Source organism: Labeo rohita, chromosome 22, assembly GCF_022985175.1.
Source record: "Labeo rohita strain BAU-BD-2019 chromosome 22, IGBB_LRoh.1.0, whole genome shotgun sequence".
NCBI lineage: Eukaryota > Metazoa > Chordata > Actinopteri > Cypriniformes > Cyprinidae > Labeo > Labeo rohita.
Genome location: NC_066890.1, coordinates 15,847,969 through 15,866,167, shown reverse-complemented (window position 1 = coordinate 15,866,167; position 18,199 = coordinate 15,847,969). Strand labels below are relative to the sequence as shown.

The following is an 18,199-nucleotide window of genomic DNA, read 5'->3' as shown; positions in this document are numbered from 1 at the left end:
ACAGCTAAACAAGATCTAAACAAGGTCCATGTGGCAGATCATAAAGCAATGGAGGGCCTGGACCATTGAGCAGTAGCAAACTGTAAACAGTGGAGCAGGAGACCTCTAGGTCAAAGCTGGTGGAGCAGGAAGGTAGGGCGGAGCATGGAGCCAGGGTGGAGCCAGCAGAGAAGAAAACCACCAGGGTGGAACAGAAGATCACCAAGGTGGAGGAGGTGGGACCAAAGATCCCACCGTCGGAGCAGATGACCACCACAGCAAAACAAATATCCACCAACATAGAGCTAACGAGGCAGCTGACCACCAAGGTGGATCAGTCAGGACTGGAACAGAGAGTACAGAGAGGTTAACAATGGCATCTGTGGTCGTAACAGGACAAGCAGAGAGTTCATGTATGGCTTCCATTGCCATGACAGGACAGGCAGAGAGTTCTTGAATCATGAACAGTCTCCTTAGCTGTGATGGGGCAAACAGTGAGTTTAGAAGTCAGCGCCTCTGCCTCTGGAAGTTCTGCAGCAGAAGCTGCCACGTCTGGAAGTTCTGCAGTGGACGTTGATGACTCTGGAGGCACTGGAGCAGATTTAAGGACTTGAGTAGGCTCTGGAGAGGATTAACAGACTGAAGCAGGCTCTGAAAGGCGGATTCATAGACAGGAGAGGTCTCTGGGGCAGACTCATGGACTGGAGAGGTCTCTGGAATGCAGTGTTCAGCCCACACCCTCAAAATGGTGACATGCCCACCGGACTTGAGAGTGTTAAGGCTGTGAGGCTTAAGGACATAGAGACCACTAGGATGCCAGCCACTCACACTGACATCAGAGGTGGATCCATCACACTTGCAATCATTCTCGTCAGTCTTGGCCCAAGTTCCGCTTCCGCAGACATGCCATGAGCAGGCCCTGCCTTGGCAGATATCACGTCAGAGGGTTTGGCAGGCATGACGTGAACCACTCCTGATACGGTGTGAAAATCGGGATGTGGAAATCCTCCAGTGTTGCAGTCATAATATGATGTGACTTTGACAAAGTGCTGTGTTCCCGCTCCATGACACCCACAGTAAAAGCAGAGCCACTCAACAATAAAGTCAATATATTGATCGAGAGTCCAGTGAGGGTTATGATATGGCACTAAACAAGTAATTTTTTCATTCAATCAAAAAACAAAAAAATGTCCCTGAGAGCAACGTTAATAAGGTCTACCTGGTAGCACAGTATGAAAGGCGAATGAGATGAGATGCTGGATCCGTAGTTGGTCTGGTGATTGGAAAAGCCACTGGATCTGTAGTTGGAAAAGGCTTCTATAACAGACTGGAGCATGACAATGAAGATCCAAATGCAAGCTTTTATTAAAACAGTTCGTAGTCAACACAGGAAGGTAATCCAAAACACAGGCAATGATCAAAGTAGACAGCAATGATCATAAAAAAAGGAAAGAGTCCAAGGTCAAAAACAAGGCAAGGTAGTGATGTTATGTTCAACACAGAAGTTCCAAAGCTTGTATCAAAAAACGACACATTTCACACTGAAGCACTGTATCAGTATAATTTATATATTGAGCTCAAAAATGAACTTTGCCCATGAAGTACGGACTGAGGCAGAGTTGAAATAAACAGATTATATATTTAATTTATTAATTTATATTTTATTTATTTTACTTATTTTAGTGCTAGTCCACCAATACCATTAAATGACTATGACAATGACTGTTATTTATATACAATAACATAAAACAAAGAATCATTTGTAGTACCAGATGTGAAACCAGTGGCTGTAATGGAACACAGCACTTTGAAAAGTGTTATTCATTTTTATGACAACTAGATGGCCACAACATGAACTGTTTTGAAAAGCTTTGAGTAATGAACCTTTTTTTGATACAATTGTGTTGAAAGCGTCACTGTTTTAGAACACTTCACTTTGCCAATCACTAAGGCAAGGCAAGAACAAGGCAGTGAAAACAAAGGATAATGCTCAGTGATATCTGCGAACAGCTAAACAAGACTTCAACATGAGTGAGTGTTTGTGTGCTTAAATAGTCCTCCAGACAGGAAACAGGGGTGTTATGGGAAATGGTGTCTGTTAAACAATGGCAAAGCACTGGAATGGAGCTGGAGATCATGACAAACTGATATATTTGTACCAGTGAGCACAGTTTAATATTCATACACCAAGGCAAGGGATGGACATTGAAACAAATCGAATTCCAGTTTATTTTAATGAATCCACCTTATTAATTTGAAAAAGCTCCCAGAAGTCTGTTTGTGTTAAAAGATCACAATTCTTTTATTTGCCATTTGAACAGTATACATATGGTGTAAAACTAAGCAGTGGAATTTTTAAGGTACTACAGCAATACCAAATACAAAAGTATAATATAACACAACAATAATGCAGACTACACTGGTCACTGTATGTTTTGCACTGTTGACTGAGTAGTGACAGACTGTAAAAACCGTTGCAATCTGATGAAAGCATCCATTATTTGATTTTTTCTTATAAATACTTTCAGAAATATATAGCCTACATCAGACATGCATCATTATTGAACTCAGAGAATGATGTAAAAGAGGAAGTACAGGAGAAAAAATAAACAGCTTGCACTAAATTAGACACATTACTAGGAATCTGTAGCTCATGGTGTCATGATGCCAAATAAAGTACATGCGCATAAAGAAAAGCTCATACCAGTGGTTTTCAGTTCTTTTTTGTTAGTGCTTCTTGTAAATCACTTTCCCTAATGCCACCAAAATTAGTATGCTTCAGTCAGAACCACAGGATGGGCAAAAAATAATCTACAGCTACAGTGGAGTAACTGTTCTTCACACAATCAACCCACAAGACTCAGAATCACAGTAGCAAAGTACATTAATCAGAATCAGACTCAGTGGTGGATTCTTATCCTAACTGCTCTGATGAACGGTGCTTTGATCATATATTAATACTGTGGCTCCATCTGTAAAAATGTCAATGTGACGGTCATCATCAGTATGTACTTGTTATTTTGGAGAAAGCTCAAAATGTCAAGATGTAGAGTTACTTTGCCTAGATTTCTGACACTAGATGAACATCAGGAGCTGAGTCAAGCACAGGTACAGTTACGTTTTTCCATACTATGCATTTTACACGAATCAGAAATAATGTCCAAGTAATGATTTCTTTTTGTCTTTCAGTATACAGAGGTGGATTTTTCTGAAGTGTGAAGAGTTTGGACAAAGTCATGTCAACAGAACCTGTGCTTTACCACAGATGAACTAAATATAAACACACACCGGAGAGATGAAGGTTGTGTTTTCTTACATATTTTAGTCTTTTACATCATACTAATTTTTACTAGTATCTTATAAGATAGAAATGTATATTATAAATAACAAAGAATGAAGATAATGTGTTAAATAAATGTTAAATGTTAAAAATCTTCATAAAACACCTATTACATGAACTTACGTGGTCACATGAGAAACAGAAAATCACACCTCTAGGTGTTTGTTGTCCTTCTGTGGTTCTCATGCGGAAACAGAGCTGTGGGTCATTGTAGCTGGTGTGGTTTTAACATTGTCTTGCACACTGAGTGAAAGGTGCTCAACCTTCATACCTATGCAGCTGATTATTCAATATGTTTAAAGTATTTGTTAGAAAAGAAAAAAAAAAAACTTCATGAACATTATTCTTCATAAGATTTTATTTTGCACATTAACCACATATAAACTGTCAATAGGTTTCACACTGGGTATATGAAATTGTGTGGCCTGATTTTCAGTATGAAGCTGGGATCAGTTTTGGTATGCGTTTATAGTCTCAGTAATCCAGGAGTTGAACAGACAGACCTAGTGGAGAATGAGACATTATAGAGAGTATTATAGTTTGGATATCAAGTATAAATATTTTATTGCAGATTTCAAAACATCACAAGCATTTTAATTGGGGGTTTTCCTCTTCAGCAGCTCAAGACAGATACACCACCCTGACATATTGACCACTAAAATATCAAAATTATGTCCAGACCAAACACAACATTTTAATAAGATAAAAGTGCAGCTAGACAGATACAATTTGATAACCAGCTTTGATGTTGAGTTGATAAAAAGCCTTGTTTGAATGGTTAAAGTTTTGAAGGTTTAAAGTCAGATACACGCAGAACAACTCAGACCATGTTAAACTACTTCAGACCATATTAGAGCTCATTACCCTGGTGAAAAAAACAGCATATGCTGGTAGGTATGTTTTGATGCTGGTTAGTTTTTGTGCTGGTTTATGCTGGTCATGTTGCTGGTCAAGGACCAGCATAAACCAGCTAAGGACCAGCTTAAACCAGCATCAAAACATACCTACCAGCATATGCTGTTTTTTTCACCAGGGTAGACTGCCAAGAAACCACAAAACCTCACTAAGGATCCTCTGTTCGTTGCTGGCATTTTTAGGTTTTGCTAGCATGCTTTAATATGTTGATAGCATGTTTTAGCATACTGTTTGCAAGTGGCTAACATGTTACTAGACTTAACATGGTTTAACAATCATGTTGCTAATGTTTTGACATTTTGTTGCTATTATGATTTAACATATAGCTAACATGTTTTAGCATGTTGTAAGCATGTTTTAGCTCACTGCTATTATGTTTTCACAAGTTGCTACCATTTAAAGCACTGTTAGCATGTTTTGGCATTCTGCTAACATGTTACAAGCATGATGTAGCACAATGCTAGCATCTTTTAACATGTTTCTAACATGATCTCACATGTTTCTAACATTTTTAGCATTTTCTAGGCATGTATTTTGTCTACTCCAGCACAGGAGAATGCACCTAAAATGTTGGAAATTGGAAAGAAGAAGAAGATTTTGTCTGTTTCTGGCATGCTTTGACATGCTGTTAACATGTCCTAGACCTAGGCTACTTTCTAGGCTTTAATAGAGATAGATAGATAGATAGATAGATACCTTGGTATAGATACCAGGCTGATCTTTCGAAGCACAACGGCCACCCGCTGAAACAATACCTTGTAGTTCACCATTACACACCAGAGGACCACCTGAGTCACCCTAAGTGGGACGAGAATGAAGGTTACTTTTTTTTTTTTTTTTCACCAGAACTATGAATTCCAGTAACTAATACCATTATCTTTATTTGATTAAATACACTGAAAGGCATAGTACTGTGTCTATCATCCACTACCTGGCAAACGCCCTTTCCTCCCTCCAGGTATCCGGCACAGAACATGGAAGCAGTGATTAGACCAGGGTAGGACTTATTACAGTCACGATCAGAGATGATGGAAAGATTCAGACACTGCAGCTTATCAGAATCAACCACTACAAAGAAATTCATACATAAAAAGAAAACAGAAAATCATGTGTATGACTACGGCATTATATTCCTCATTAGTGTTTTGTAAGATAGCTCAACCATTTCACTCAAAAGATCTGACGCAACAGAACACACTGAATCATCAACACTACTTCTCTCAAGTAGGAGAGCTAATGAGAAAGTCAAGATTTGAGAAGATGTAACATTTTTACAAGCTGTCTGTTTGGTGTGACTCTGTACCAAAACATATTTTGAGAAACAAAAGCTTAGCGAAAATTTAGTCAGCCTCAGACCATTCAAGATGTAGATAAAAGTCAATAAATATGGACTTTTTCACTTGAGGAAGTGTTATTATGAAATATTGAGTCATATTTTGGCCAGTGGCAGTCTGAAGTTAAAACTGTCTTAATGATGGATGTGCTTCTTATGAACTCACAGCTCGTCACTTCACAATATGTTAATTGATGGACTGGAGTGGTGTGGATTACAAGCGTTTGTCAAACTCCAAGCCGTGTGGTGTGACCACCATCAAGCATAAGAAAAAAAAAGGAAAAAACTGCTAAAGCAGCTGCCTGAGTTATAATAAATAATACGATTTCTGGATGAACTCACTGTCGTTCATGGTGATTCCCCAGCCGGAGACTCTGCACATGGTGTCAGGAGGAGCGCAGCTTTTGGGCAGGTCCAAAGGCTTCACATACTCATTGAGAGTCGCAGGTTTGCTCAGCTTGATCAACATGATGTCATTGTCAATGGTGTAATAGTTAAACTGTGGGTGACGGATGACACGCTCAGACAGGATGGACTGCTCACTGCTCTCATCCTCTGCTGTGTTGTGTTTACCCAGAAGAACCTCTATGCGGCTAACAGAGAGATTATGTTAAAAAAAAATAAAGTTATTTGCTTACAAACCTGAATGTTATTTTCCTTCATGTGAAGAACTTATCTACTCTACTAGCTCCACAAAAAATGGCTGTTTCATTGGAATGTCATACTGTCTCCTTGTATTGCATTAGTCTAATGTCCTTGCGTAATTGAGCCTGAGGGTGGCACTCTAACATTGATTGACAGGCTCTACATCCACACATAGGTGAGGGGGTGCCAAAATTTTGACGACGTGAAATGGTTTTTTACCGCTATGGCTATTTTTATGCTAAACAACTTGGACATGTCATGACAAAAGAATCACAAGATGCCCGTGGACGAATAAAACGTTCTAAAGATCTACGTCTTTGTTCATTCCACTTTAGCACTTTATACCTGGGGTGACACAAACTGATATACACTTTGCTGACTCAGATTGGTACAGTATTGTCAGATTCAGTTTATGAGAAGTTCTAGAATAAGTAAAATATTTTGCCCATACAGATGACCTGTAGCTGCCCCGTCCCCAACACCCGCAACTGGTTAATTCATAATTGTTATGTCAGGCTGCTAAAATAGACAGATGTGCTGTAGCTATTGGTACATATACTGTTTTATAATTAGAGGTGCAGGTTACTTACGAGTCATAGCAGTGGGCGGCCGACACGATCCAGTCCTTATTGATCAGGGATCCACCGCACTGGTGAGAACTCGATTTCAGAAACGCCATCCAGGGCTGGGAATGAGGCTCGCATTCATATCCTCCAACAATCCTGACAGGCTTTTCAGCCACTGCACACAGTACATTGAATGTCTGCTGTCGTCATCTGACATTGTTAATTATAGCACATATTAGCGATGACTGCTTTTAAACACTGCTTCATGAAGCTTTGAAACCTTCGTGAATCATTTGTTTTGAAAAAGTGCTTTGGAGTGTGTATCAACCCTGCTGAAAAAACTGCTAAAACCAGGCTGGTTTTAGCTGGCCATAGCTGGTCAGCAGGCTGCTTTTAGAGGGGTTTTGACCACTTTCCCAGGCCAGCCTGGGAGACCAGCTAAAACCAGCTACTTCCAGCTTACTTTCCAGTTTACTATAGTTAAACCATGGTACAAATTAGCCATGGTTTTGTTACACTAACCATAACATAATTTAACCATTTTTGTAGTAAAACTGTGGTTATACAAATGGTAGTCAATACGCCAAAAAAACATGGTCACTACAATTTTACTAAAAAAAAACATGGTTTTTGTTGCATTTACACACTTTTGACCAGCAGGCGTCACCAGCATGTGATTTTTCATGCGGTTCAAAACAGTGAATCATTTTAGGAAGCAACTGGTTCAATTGATTAGAACCTCGAAAATATTAATTTCTCCCATAGTACATACACAATTGGACATTTAATGAGTATGCATTGTTTAAACTTGGAAGCATTTTTTTTTTCTTCTAAGAAAACAGATTTTCATCAGTTGCAACAGAACATTAACTGTTAACTGTGTAATATTCTGTGATTTTAATGTAATTAGAAATATATTACATGTATTTAAGCTGTGTACTGGTGGATTAAATCAAACTAATGTGCTGCTGGATAAGGTGTACAGTATAGATACACATGAAATACACTCAAGTACAAGCTTAATACACCTTATTTTTAGTAGCTTTTGTCTGTACTATTTTAATTACGTTGTATAAAGTGTGCAACAGATATGTAACAATCTTTTGGTTACATATGTAGCTGTGTAACAGACTTGGCCTGTTACATATGTGTAACAGTAGCTGCCCATTACATCTACATAATTACAAACTGTAATTACAGGCTGTTTCATAACTTAGTTACATGGTAAATACATTTTGTTTCATGTAAGTAGAACGGATACTACTAAGTACTTAATTAGGTAATTACTCTGTATTACGACACCTTAAAATAAAGTGTTACCATTTATTTTCTCATGTCTTTTAAACTGTACAGTATTTGTAAACAAATTTTCCTGGGTACACTTGTCTGTGATGACTAAAAAGTATCTAAATGCTAAATAATAGTTTCCCTGATACACAAGACTCTATCGAAACAAACCAGCAGCCCATTTTAGGTCACAACCCACAATTTGAAAATCACAGCTATTATATTACAGATGAGTTATGAAGTGCCAATCCTCAGTTTGTGCAGATTATTGTACTTACATGCTGTGTTGAGAAACACAAGGAAAACCAAAGACCTCATGACGGCTTGATGATCCTGCTGAATGGTTTAACACCTCACTCGCCTTATTTATACAGTTTAGAGATTTATATCACAATCCTGTGACCCAGTGATTAATCAATTAGCATCATATACTCAGAAAAAGATCTCATCTCAGAGATATAGAAATGCACAGCTGCTTAAAATGAATCATGCTGACCATGGATTATCCTCTGACTCAACAACATTACAGTATATGTTTTTTTGTGCCTTACAGTCCACACAAACATGTGTTTAATGATATCAAGCACTTTCAAGATAAAGAAAATCTGCATAATTTCTCAATGTGCAAAGTTAAAATTAGTTATTTATCATTTAGCTAAACTGAACCAGTTATGTTAAGCTGTGTTGTCATAGATACAAACATAGCATTGTATTCAGAGAAAACAACCTGACTTATGCTGTTCTGCAAAAATACATAAATAAATAAATAAATAAATAAATAAATAAAAACTGAGATAAAGATAAATTCTTAAAACTGTCAGTGACTGGTTGTCAGCTGATGTCTTGTGTTGAATGCATTTAGTCATTTGGAGATAAATAATATAATATAATATTATAATATTATAATAATATTCATGATCATACAACAATCATGAGGACACATCTTAACTGGACCCACTTTTTGTGAATGTGGGATTAATATAGTCTTTTAATATATATTTATGGGCAATTAAAGAGAGTTTTAAAAATGTATTCCCAATATTACAAAATTTCAATGCACACTAGATATTTTGGAGTGATTCTGGTGTGACATGTTGAATGTGAATGAGAAATTGGGTTTAAATAAAAATAGTTTCATACCTGTTCAAATGTGGGCTAACCCTGCTGGAAAAAAAATAGAAAAACAATCTAAACCATCACAGAATTTGTAATGGTTTTACAGGTCATAATGGAAATTATATTGGTCGTGGAGTGCTGGTGAGGTTTGTACACTTGTTTTGATTTGTAAAATGTCCCACAACTGAAAATGGTTTTCAACAGAAAACTTCAGGTTGACTTTGCACTGGGGCCACCATCTGCAGACTTATTTAAATATTGCACAGGAAAGACACATCCAGTCGGTTATCCAGATAGAGAAGTCAGTTGATGTTGCCAAGTGTAAACGCACTGTGTCTGATCAGATCAGATCAGATCTGAGTGATCACATTAATGCCAGGTGTAAACGCAGCCTTAACACACTTACACATGCAAGGGGTTCTCAATTCTGGCCCTCAAGGTCCACTTTCACGCAGAGTGTAGCTCCAACCCCAATCAAACACACCTGAACAAGATCATCAAGGTGTTCAGAATCATTAGAAATTATGGGTTGCAGCTAAACTCTGCAGGAAAGTGGACCTTGAAATTGAAATGATTTAATAAAATAGCTCTTTATTTTGAACTGCACACTAAACCAGTTCCCTAAATACATTTCTAAAAATGGTTGTAAGCTGATTTTTGTGTGTGTGTGTGTAACAGCGTCTCACTCACAGTTTGTGAATTGGGGTGGATTTCAGACCCTGCTTTGCTCTGATGTCTTTGCTCTGATGTCGTTGGGTCCTCCCATGAGTGTTCATCAATGTTTATCTTCAAGGTTCTCCTCACTGTTCCCTCTGTGTTGACTTCATTCCTATTATTGCCACCTGCAGATATATTTGTGTTCATCATTCACTATTTCTTTCAACCTGTTGATCTTCTTCTAAATAAAAGGATCAATCACTAATTTGAAAAGTCATTGCATCACTGCAGCTGTCGTTTGAAGCTCCAGATGCTATAGAAACATGTACGAAACATGTACATTTAATACCTTTCTAATTACATTAAAATTACAGAATATTACACAGGCATAAGCTACTTAGAATAAGTCTATCAAGATTGTACTTAAGTGTACAAGTAGCTGTGTATGTATAACAGTAGCTGCCTATTACATCTACATAAATAGCAAAACAAGTATTAGAAGGTAGGGGTCTTTATTAAAAAAAAAAAAAAAAAGTGAACTTACATTTAAAATTATACCACTGAGCAGCTTCATTTGTTAGGTGGTCTGGGGCAAAACGACCATTTATTCACAGGGGCCAAAAACTCGGCCAGCATGGCTTGGAGTTTAGGCAGCAACTCATTTGTAATATTTCCACTAGGCTGTCTTGTTTATTATAACAATTAGCCGTCACCCTACACAATGATCACAAACAGTATATAAGGCAAAAGTCTTTCACTTTGTGTTTTTGTACTGCAGTCATGCGAGATATGTCAACATGTTTTAACCAATTTTGAGCATTTCAGTATTTTATATTCTGTTTTCTCTTGTTTTAGGATAATTCTAGAGAAAAAAAAAATGGCAGAACTTAAAGAAATACAAAGTAAGTTAACACACACATCTTTGCTGAAATTCATGGTTTTCATGAAATTCATGGTTTATTTGCTCTGCCTTAGGATTGCAAGTGTCCTGGGAGGGTTGAGGAAGTGAGTGGGAAACCCACTGCTGAAACTTGGTCCTTGTTTGTCCTCATGGATGAGGTGTTAGCATAGAGGTCCTCAAAAAGCCCCCCTGTCCTAATTGCCTCCATCCCTGAGAAAACGCCAGGGCCAAGTTCAGCAGTGGGTGACTGTGACCAGGCAAGAGCTTACTTGGGGATACTTATTTTGCATTATTGGTGCACTATTTCCTTTTTAATACTGTAAAGCTGCTTTGTCACACTCTGTATTGTTTAAAGCGCTATATAAATAAAGGTGACTTGACTTGAATTTGAGCCCGACTGAGACCCAGAGAATATTAGTGAAGAGGATTGCGCAGAACCTGTGCAAGCACGGCTCTTACAGGACGCTTCAGAATAGTATGTTTCTTTGCTTGTTGTTGTCTCATACTTTTAGTTACGCTGTGATTTGTAAATGCTACTGCTTATGTTAGCTTTAAAGGGGTCATCGGATGCAAAGTTCACTTTTACATGTTGTTTAAACATTAATGTGTGTTGGCAGTGTATGCACCCATCTACCCTATAATGATTAAAAATTAATTAATTAATCTGTAAAAATAATATCCCCTTTTTCAAATCGAGCCATTCTCAGATGGCTGTCAGTGTGGTGTCACACGGACAGAGGACGCTCCCACGATAGTTGATTGACATGAGCGTTTTACCTCAGATCATCAGTAACAGTCCGACCTCCATTGTTTCGATGCCGGAGCAAGGAAGTTAGACAAGAATATCTCCGATTGAGCGATTCAGGTGGTGTGTTGCTGGATGTAAGCAATCGCTCAGAATGGGTTGATTTTTGCAGAGCTGATTTTGACAAGGTAAAAGGGTGTTGTTTTACACTACCATTGAGAATTTTTAACCAAAGTATATTATAGACTTTTCATTAAGACCCTAAAGAATCAAATCAATTTGTGGAAAATGGGCATCTGATGACCCCTTTAATATATGGTTTTATCCTGATTAAAGCTTTAATACAGCAAAATAAATGATTGTGTTGTAGCAGTTTTGTAAAGTAATTGTTTATTTTGTAACAGTAAGAAGTGTTTGCCAGCAAGTATTGCTCACTACCATGGCACCTGTGTCCATCAGAGGTGGGACTGAGTCTCAAGTCAAATCTCAAGTCCTCAGAGAGTTAAAGTTAATGGGATAATTAAGTAACTAATTAAATGATGATTGTGCATTAGTGATGAACACCTGCATCATTGTAGAAAAGAGAAACACAAGAGCTACAAATGACTTCAGCAACAGCCTTGGATGAAATCAACTGAAAACACACAAAAACAAAAAAAGCCGGGGACTGTCTCAGCAGTTCTTGGCAGTACGAAGCAGACGGAGGCTGTAAAGACCACAGTGGGCAGCTGGGTGCTCAGCCTTAGCCTGTTCGTCACCCAGGGCACCCTCCTGCGGCCTTCCAGCTCCGCCCCTGCTGCCTCCAGAAGAAAAAACAGGCAGCCCCTCCGGCGTTGAGCTAATCGCAGTGGTGCAGCGCCTGCTGCTCAGGGTCCTGCAGAACTCAAAGCAAGCTATGAGATAGCCTCCCTGACTCGGGCAGCCTGGAATGGTGGAGATTGCTCTTAGGGGACAACGACATCTATGCCCCACTCCCGGGGGAGGGCCGGGAGCTTCTGTGTGCTCAGCTGCCGCCGACCTACGGTACCCACCCTCTCACAGAAAGAGCAATTTCCTCTGTTTCTAGGTTTCCAGGCCGTGTCTGTTCCTGAGTGACGCTACCGCTTCCTCGGACTCGGAGCCTGAATTCGCCAACGCGGGAACCGGGAAGAGGTAAGCGCTGCCTTGGCAGCCTCACTTTCTCCAGGACGTTCATCCTTCTGGGTTAAGTCCCCCTCTTCCTCTTTTCCCTTTTCCTTCTGGACTGCCCCACTGTGGTCACGTCGGTCAACGCTCTGTCGATCCCACTTGCACGCAGGCTAAAGCTCGTCCTTTCAGCTTCTGGCCCGTCACGTTGGTTAATCCAGGCGGTACGACTCGGCTATGCGAGTTAAAAAAAAAAAAAAGACTTGCAAGGCGTCTGCCCACACTCAGGACGTTCTTTTACCTTAAGCTGACAATATATTCTTGTCCTGTGTGCAGAGATTGTCGTTCTCCTGGCGAAAGACACAATCAAGCCTTTCCTCCAGCCGAGACGAAGTCCTGACTTCATTGTGTCCGTTAAATATGGTGGGTTCGACCGATCCTCGACCGATGCAGCGCCACAAGTACGTGCTTGTCCGTACGGACAACACTGCGACTGTAGCGTACATCAACCAACAGGGCGATCTACGCTTCTGTCGAATGTCGCAACTTGCCCGCCATCTGCTCCTGTGGAGTCAAGACGCGGCTCAAATCGCTGCGCGCCGTTCACATTCCAGGAGAACTCAACCGTGCAGCCAATTAGTCTCACGGCAGCCTTTCCTTCCTGGAGAATGGCGACTCCACCCCCGGACAGTCCAGCTGATTGGAGTTTTTTTCGGAGGCCCAGATATATCTGTTGGCCTCACCAGAATCCTCCCATTGCCAGCTTTATCAGTCCCTCAGTGAGGCTTCCCTTGGCAGGAACGCACTGGCACACAGCTGGCCTCCGGGGCCTAAGTACGCCTTTCCCCCAGTGAGCCCCTTTGCACAGAACTTGTGCAAGGTCAGGGAGGACGGGGAGCAGGTCTTGTTGGCTGCGCCACATTGGCCCACCCAGACCTGGTTTGCCGACCTCTTGCTCCTCGCAGCAGCCCCTCCCTCGAAGATCCCCTTGAGGAATGACCTTCTTTCTCAGGGGATGGGCACTATCTGGCACCCGTCCCAATCTGTGAACCTAACACGTGTGGCTTCTGGACGGGACACGGTAGACCTCTCCGGCCTCCCTAACAGGCCGTGGTAGAAACTATCACTCAGTCTAGAGCCCCCTCTACGAGGCAGGCCTACACACTGAGGTGGGGTCTGTTCGTTGACTAGTATGTCTCTCGTGGAGAGGACCCACAGAGATGCAAGATTGCAGTAGTGCTTTCCTTCCTGCAAGAGAAGTTGGAGCACAGGCTGTTCCCTTCAACTCTCAAAGTGTACATTGTGCCCCTTGCCACAACCATAGGTCGCGTTGATGCCAGGCTGCGGCTCGGCTCCTCAGCAAAAACCTGAATGAGTGGATGCATGCCGCCACCTTATATACCCGTATGAACGGGGGAGTGGCGTTGCATGTTCCACTCGCCAATTCTCATTGGCCTTTTCTATAAAGCTCAGAGGTGAATGGTCACTCAAGTGAGTTCCCATATGTAACGTCTCCGTTCCCTCCTTCAGGGAACGAGGGTTATGTACGTAACCTACACGTTTTGATTCACTTGTTTGGAAATTGTTGAGTTTCCACTGTCAAATACTGTACAGTAAAGAGAAAGAGAAAATACACTAAGATCTGCTTTAATAGACAATAATAAATGAAAACACTGAGTCAATAACTTACTATAGTTTCTTCAGTTTACAGTGTAGATCCGCCAGTAGAGCAGAGCGCAGCTTGACTCCTGAGTCTCCGGTTCATTATATTCCAAATTCAGCTCTCTCAGGTGTGAGTTTGATCTCAGAGCTGAAATCAGAGCAGCACAGCCTTCCTCTCCAATACTGCAACCCTCCAGCCTGCAGAGAGTGAAGAACATGAATGATCTCAGAGATTGTGTTTAATCTTTAGTGTGAGAGTGTGTTTGTGTGTGTGTTTGTATGAGCACTACTTTTTCTATACACCAGGATCAGCACAACAGAGATTTTAACTTGCCAGCAGCTAAAGCATTAATTTAAATGCACTCGACCCACATGATTCCTGATTGTGATGCTGAACAAGTTTATAGTACAATACAGGTGATAATGATAAAATGAGAGTAACATTATAGTATAACTATGACATATTTCACTCACGCTTCTGCAAAGTTGGGATTGAGTTCAAATTTTATTGTAGCTCTGTGTTTAATATAACTCCAATTTTCAAGTCATTACATTTAGAATGTGTTTCTAATTAGTAACTAATCACAAATATCAGATAATATTAATTGAGATATTTAATTATTCTGGTCATCCTGTCCACCTTATTTTTCCCATAAAAATGAAAACATTTTATTTTTCTTGCTTCTGGGCTCATTCCCTTCCAGCTATTTTCAGCTGAACAAAACAGCTTGATTTGTTGCTTGACATTGCAAATTGGTGTGTCTTACTGTATTATTTTAATGTATAATCCTAATTATGAACACACATAATTATGAACACACTGGTAGTGCAAACAGTTTTACCATTTACTGCATGTTGTAATGCTTCATGGTATTTCTCTATAGCGGCTAATGAACTGGAAGTCTTACCATATGCTTACTTCTGCGTTGAAGAATAAGGTGGATACTTTCAATTATTCATTCAACAGAGAAAACATGTTAAAACAGCAGCTGACATTATTTCAATCATATTTCAACTTTGAAGGTCAGTCATGTGCCAACTAGACTAAAAAAGTCTGTACTGTTGGCCAAAAAAGAAAACTGAATAAACAGCACTTTATTCTGAACCCTGTATCATATGCTGCAAATACAATTTCTGGATATACATTGAATTTTAACTTTTGTTAACTCTACAATACATAAATCCACTTTACCAGCTAAATTACTTAGACAGAAATGCCATAGAAATATACAGAGCTACAGCACAAATGGAAGTTCAAAGACAATATTTTAAAGATGGTGAATAAGGTCAATACTGTACCCACATAGATCCCAAACCCACTGCCCACTCTGCACCTAGAATCTATATGTGTACTACCTAGGGTAGTCAGCCTATATGGGACTGATTATGTTTGCTCATGTCTTACCCAGAATGCTTATGTCTTACCCAAGAGGGTCCCCTATTTGGATGACCAGACATGGCACTACCAGGGGACACATTCAGCACATGATTTCTAAATTGCCTAAAATAACCAGGTGTTGGTTGTTTTCACGGTGCTGATTGATTATTGTACGACATCAAAGTACCGCAGGAGCTATGCAGAGCAGAGCAGATGCTCCATCCTTTCAAAACATTCTCGCGGTACTTTGTTGTCATGCAATGATCCATTGCCGCAGGACAAGCAACCAACCTGGTTAATTTAAGCAATATAGAAATCCTGTGCAGAATATGTCCCCAGAAAGTGGAACGTTTGGTCACCCTACCATATATTAGTGATGGGAAGTTTGGGTCATTTTACAGACTCTCTCGTTTGATGTCATTCATCAAAATGAATGGATCTTCACTGACGTCATTTCAATCATTTAAGTGGCATTAAAAATTATACTTTTACCAACCAAATTCTTTGAAAACACCTACCTATGCAATCCTGATCATATTCTAAATTACGAAATCATTATAATGCACCCAGACATAACTTGAAGGGAACATAAATAATTGCTTTACCTTCAGAGTCTTTCATTCATTTGTCACATAACAGACACAATAAACAGATCATTCACGAATTAGCCATCACTACCCCATATGTATTTCCCCATTCACAACCCATACAGTGATTACCCATGTGGGTACTACCTTGAGCCCATGTAGCCAACCTATAAAGGACTGATTGTGTATGCCCATGTCTGAACCATATGGTTTGGCAAAAGGGCCCTACACGTCTTTCCCTGTTAAGAACCCATACAAAGATTACTTATGTGGGTACCACCTTGGGGCCATGTAGGCAGCCCATATGGGATTGATTGTGTTTACCCATGTTCTACCCATATGGTTTGACCAAGAGGGCCCCATATGTGTTTCCCCGTTCAGAACCCATATAGAGGTAGCTTATGTGGGTACTACCTTGGGCCCATGTAGGCAGCCTGTATGAGACTGATTGTGTTTGCCCATGTTTTACCCATATGGTTTGACCAAGAGGGCCCCATATGTGTTTTCCCGTTCAGAACCCATATAGAGGTAACCTTTGTGGGTACCGCATTGAGCCAGTGTAGGTAGCCTATATGGGACTGATTGTGTCTGCCCATTTTTTTACCCATATGGTTTGACCAAGAGGGCCCCATATGTGTTTCCCCATTTAGAGCCCATATAGAGGTAGCTTATGCGCAGGAAAGTCATCGTTGTATTTGAATTGTGTGTAATAATTTAAAAATACATGTAATGATTTAAACGTTTGAAAGACATATTTATGCTGGCTTGTCTTAAGACTTTTTAAACACTTTGTGTTTAAAAACAAATAGTTTGATCAGTTACATGTTCTAGATTTTTGGTGAAGTGTTGCTAGTTAGTTGCTAGGATATTCTGGGTGGTTGCTAGGCTCTTGTTATGCAGTTGCTGGGGTGTTGCTAGATTATATGATTGATAGTGTGTCATGAGTGATTACAGACATTTATACAAACATTGTTTCCAAAACTGATCCAGTTTCAGTGCTTCTTTGATATTATTTCTTTCTATTGTTAGGAAATTAACATTAAATCATCGACATTAACATCTTAAACTTGCACTAAAATGTGATTTATACCATCTAAGTAGTAATTTAATAGAATTGCATGTCTTCTTTAGTGATACAAGCTCAGAAACATTTACTGTATAACCTGTTAAAGTTTTTTTATTTTTTTTTTTTATATATTGTTCATTGACTTGGTGCCATGATGGACATTGAAATGTTGTTATTTATTTTTCATTTTAAACAGTATAGATGATTACTTAACAGTAATGCAATATTTGTGAACACAACTGTGTATGTCAGACTATAAACCCCTATAAACTATAAACTATGCCACCCCTCATAGCCCCCATGCCACCCCTTTGCCACCCCAAAAATTATTTTCTAGATCCGCCCCTGGTGCATGTGCAACTGTTGTGCACATTTTATTGAAATACGTGTTTTTTTGCCATTACTTTGCGTTACGCTGTCATCGCTACGGCTGAAAAGTAGCACATAAAACACTGCTTACATTTATATTTTATTCTGTGATAATTCTGGGGTGGCACTGCTTTTTCTTAGGGTGGCAGCTGCCACCCTGTGCCAGCCCGGTAGATCCGCCCCTGCACTTACACTGTCTTCTGCAAGACATGTAAATATTTCTGTAGTCTCAAGTGCAATACTAAACGGAAAAACAAAATCAGTAAATAAAATATACTTAATAAATATAATTTACACATCATCATTCTATTCAAAAGTTTATGCCCCCTGGCTCTTAATGCATTGTGTTGCCTTCTTAAACATCAGTAAATGTTTTCACCTTTTGTAATAGTTATGTATGAGTCCCTCAGTTGTTCTCAGTGTGAAAAGATGGATCTCAAAATCATACAGTCAGTTTTGGAAAGTTTTAAAAAAGGCAGAAGATGCTGGAAAAAAACAAATAATGTGCAGGAGCTGGAGGATTTTTCT

General features: G+C 39.7%; 1 protein-coding gene across 1 annotated transcript; it reads right to left on the bottom strand.

Moving 5' to 3' along the window:
• Positions 1-3,635: 3,635 nt before the first annotated feature.
• Positions 3,636-8,409, bottom strand: LOC127153348 (trypsin-2). Its single transcript, XM_051094384.1, has 6 exons — positions 8,344-8,409; positions 6,803-6,953; positions 5,910-6,160; positions 5,166-5,302; positions 4,931-5,032; positions 3,636-3,822 (listed from the first exon to the last, which is right to left on the bottom strand). The coding sequence occupies exons 1-6, from the start codon at positions 8,381-8,383 to the stop codon at positions 3,769-3,771; spliced, it is 735 nt and encodes a 244-aa protein (XP_050950341.1). The 5' UTR covers positions 8,384-8,409; the 3' UTR covers positions 3,636-3,768.
• Between the last annotated feature and the right edge of the window lie 9,790 nt (positions 8,410-18,199).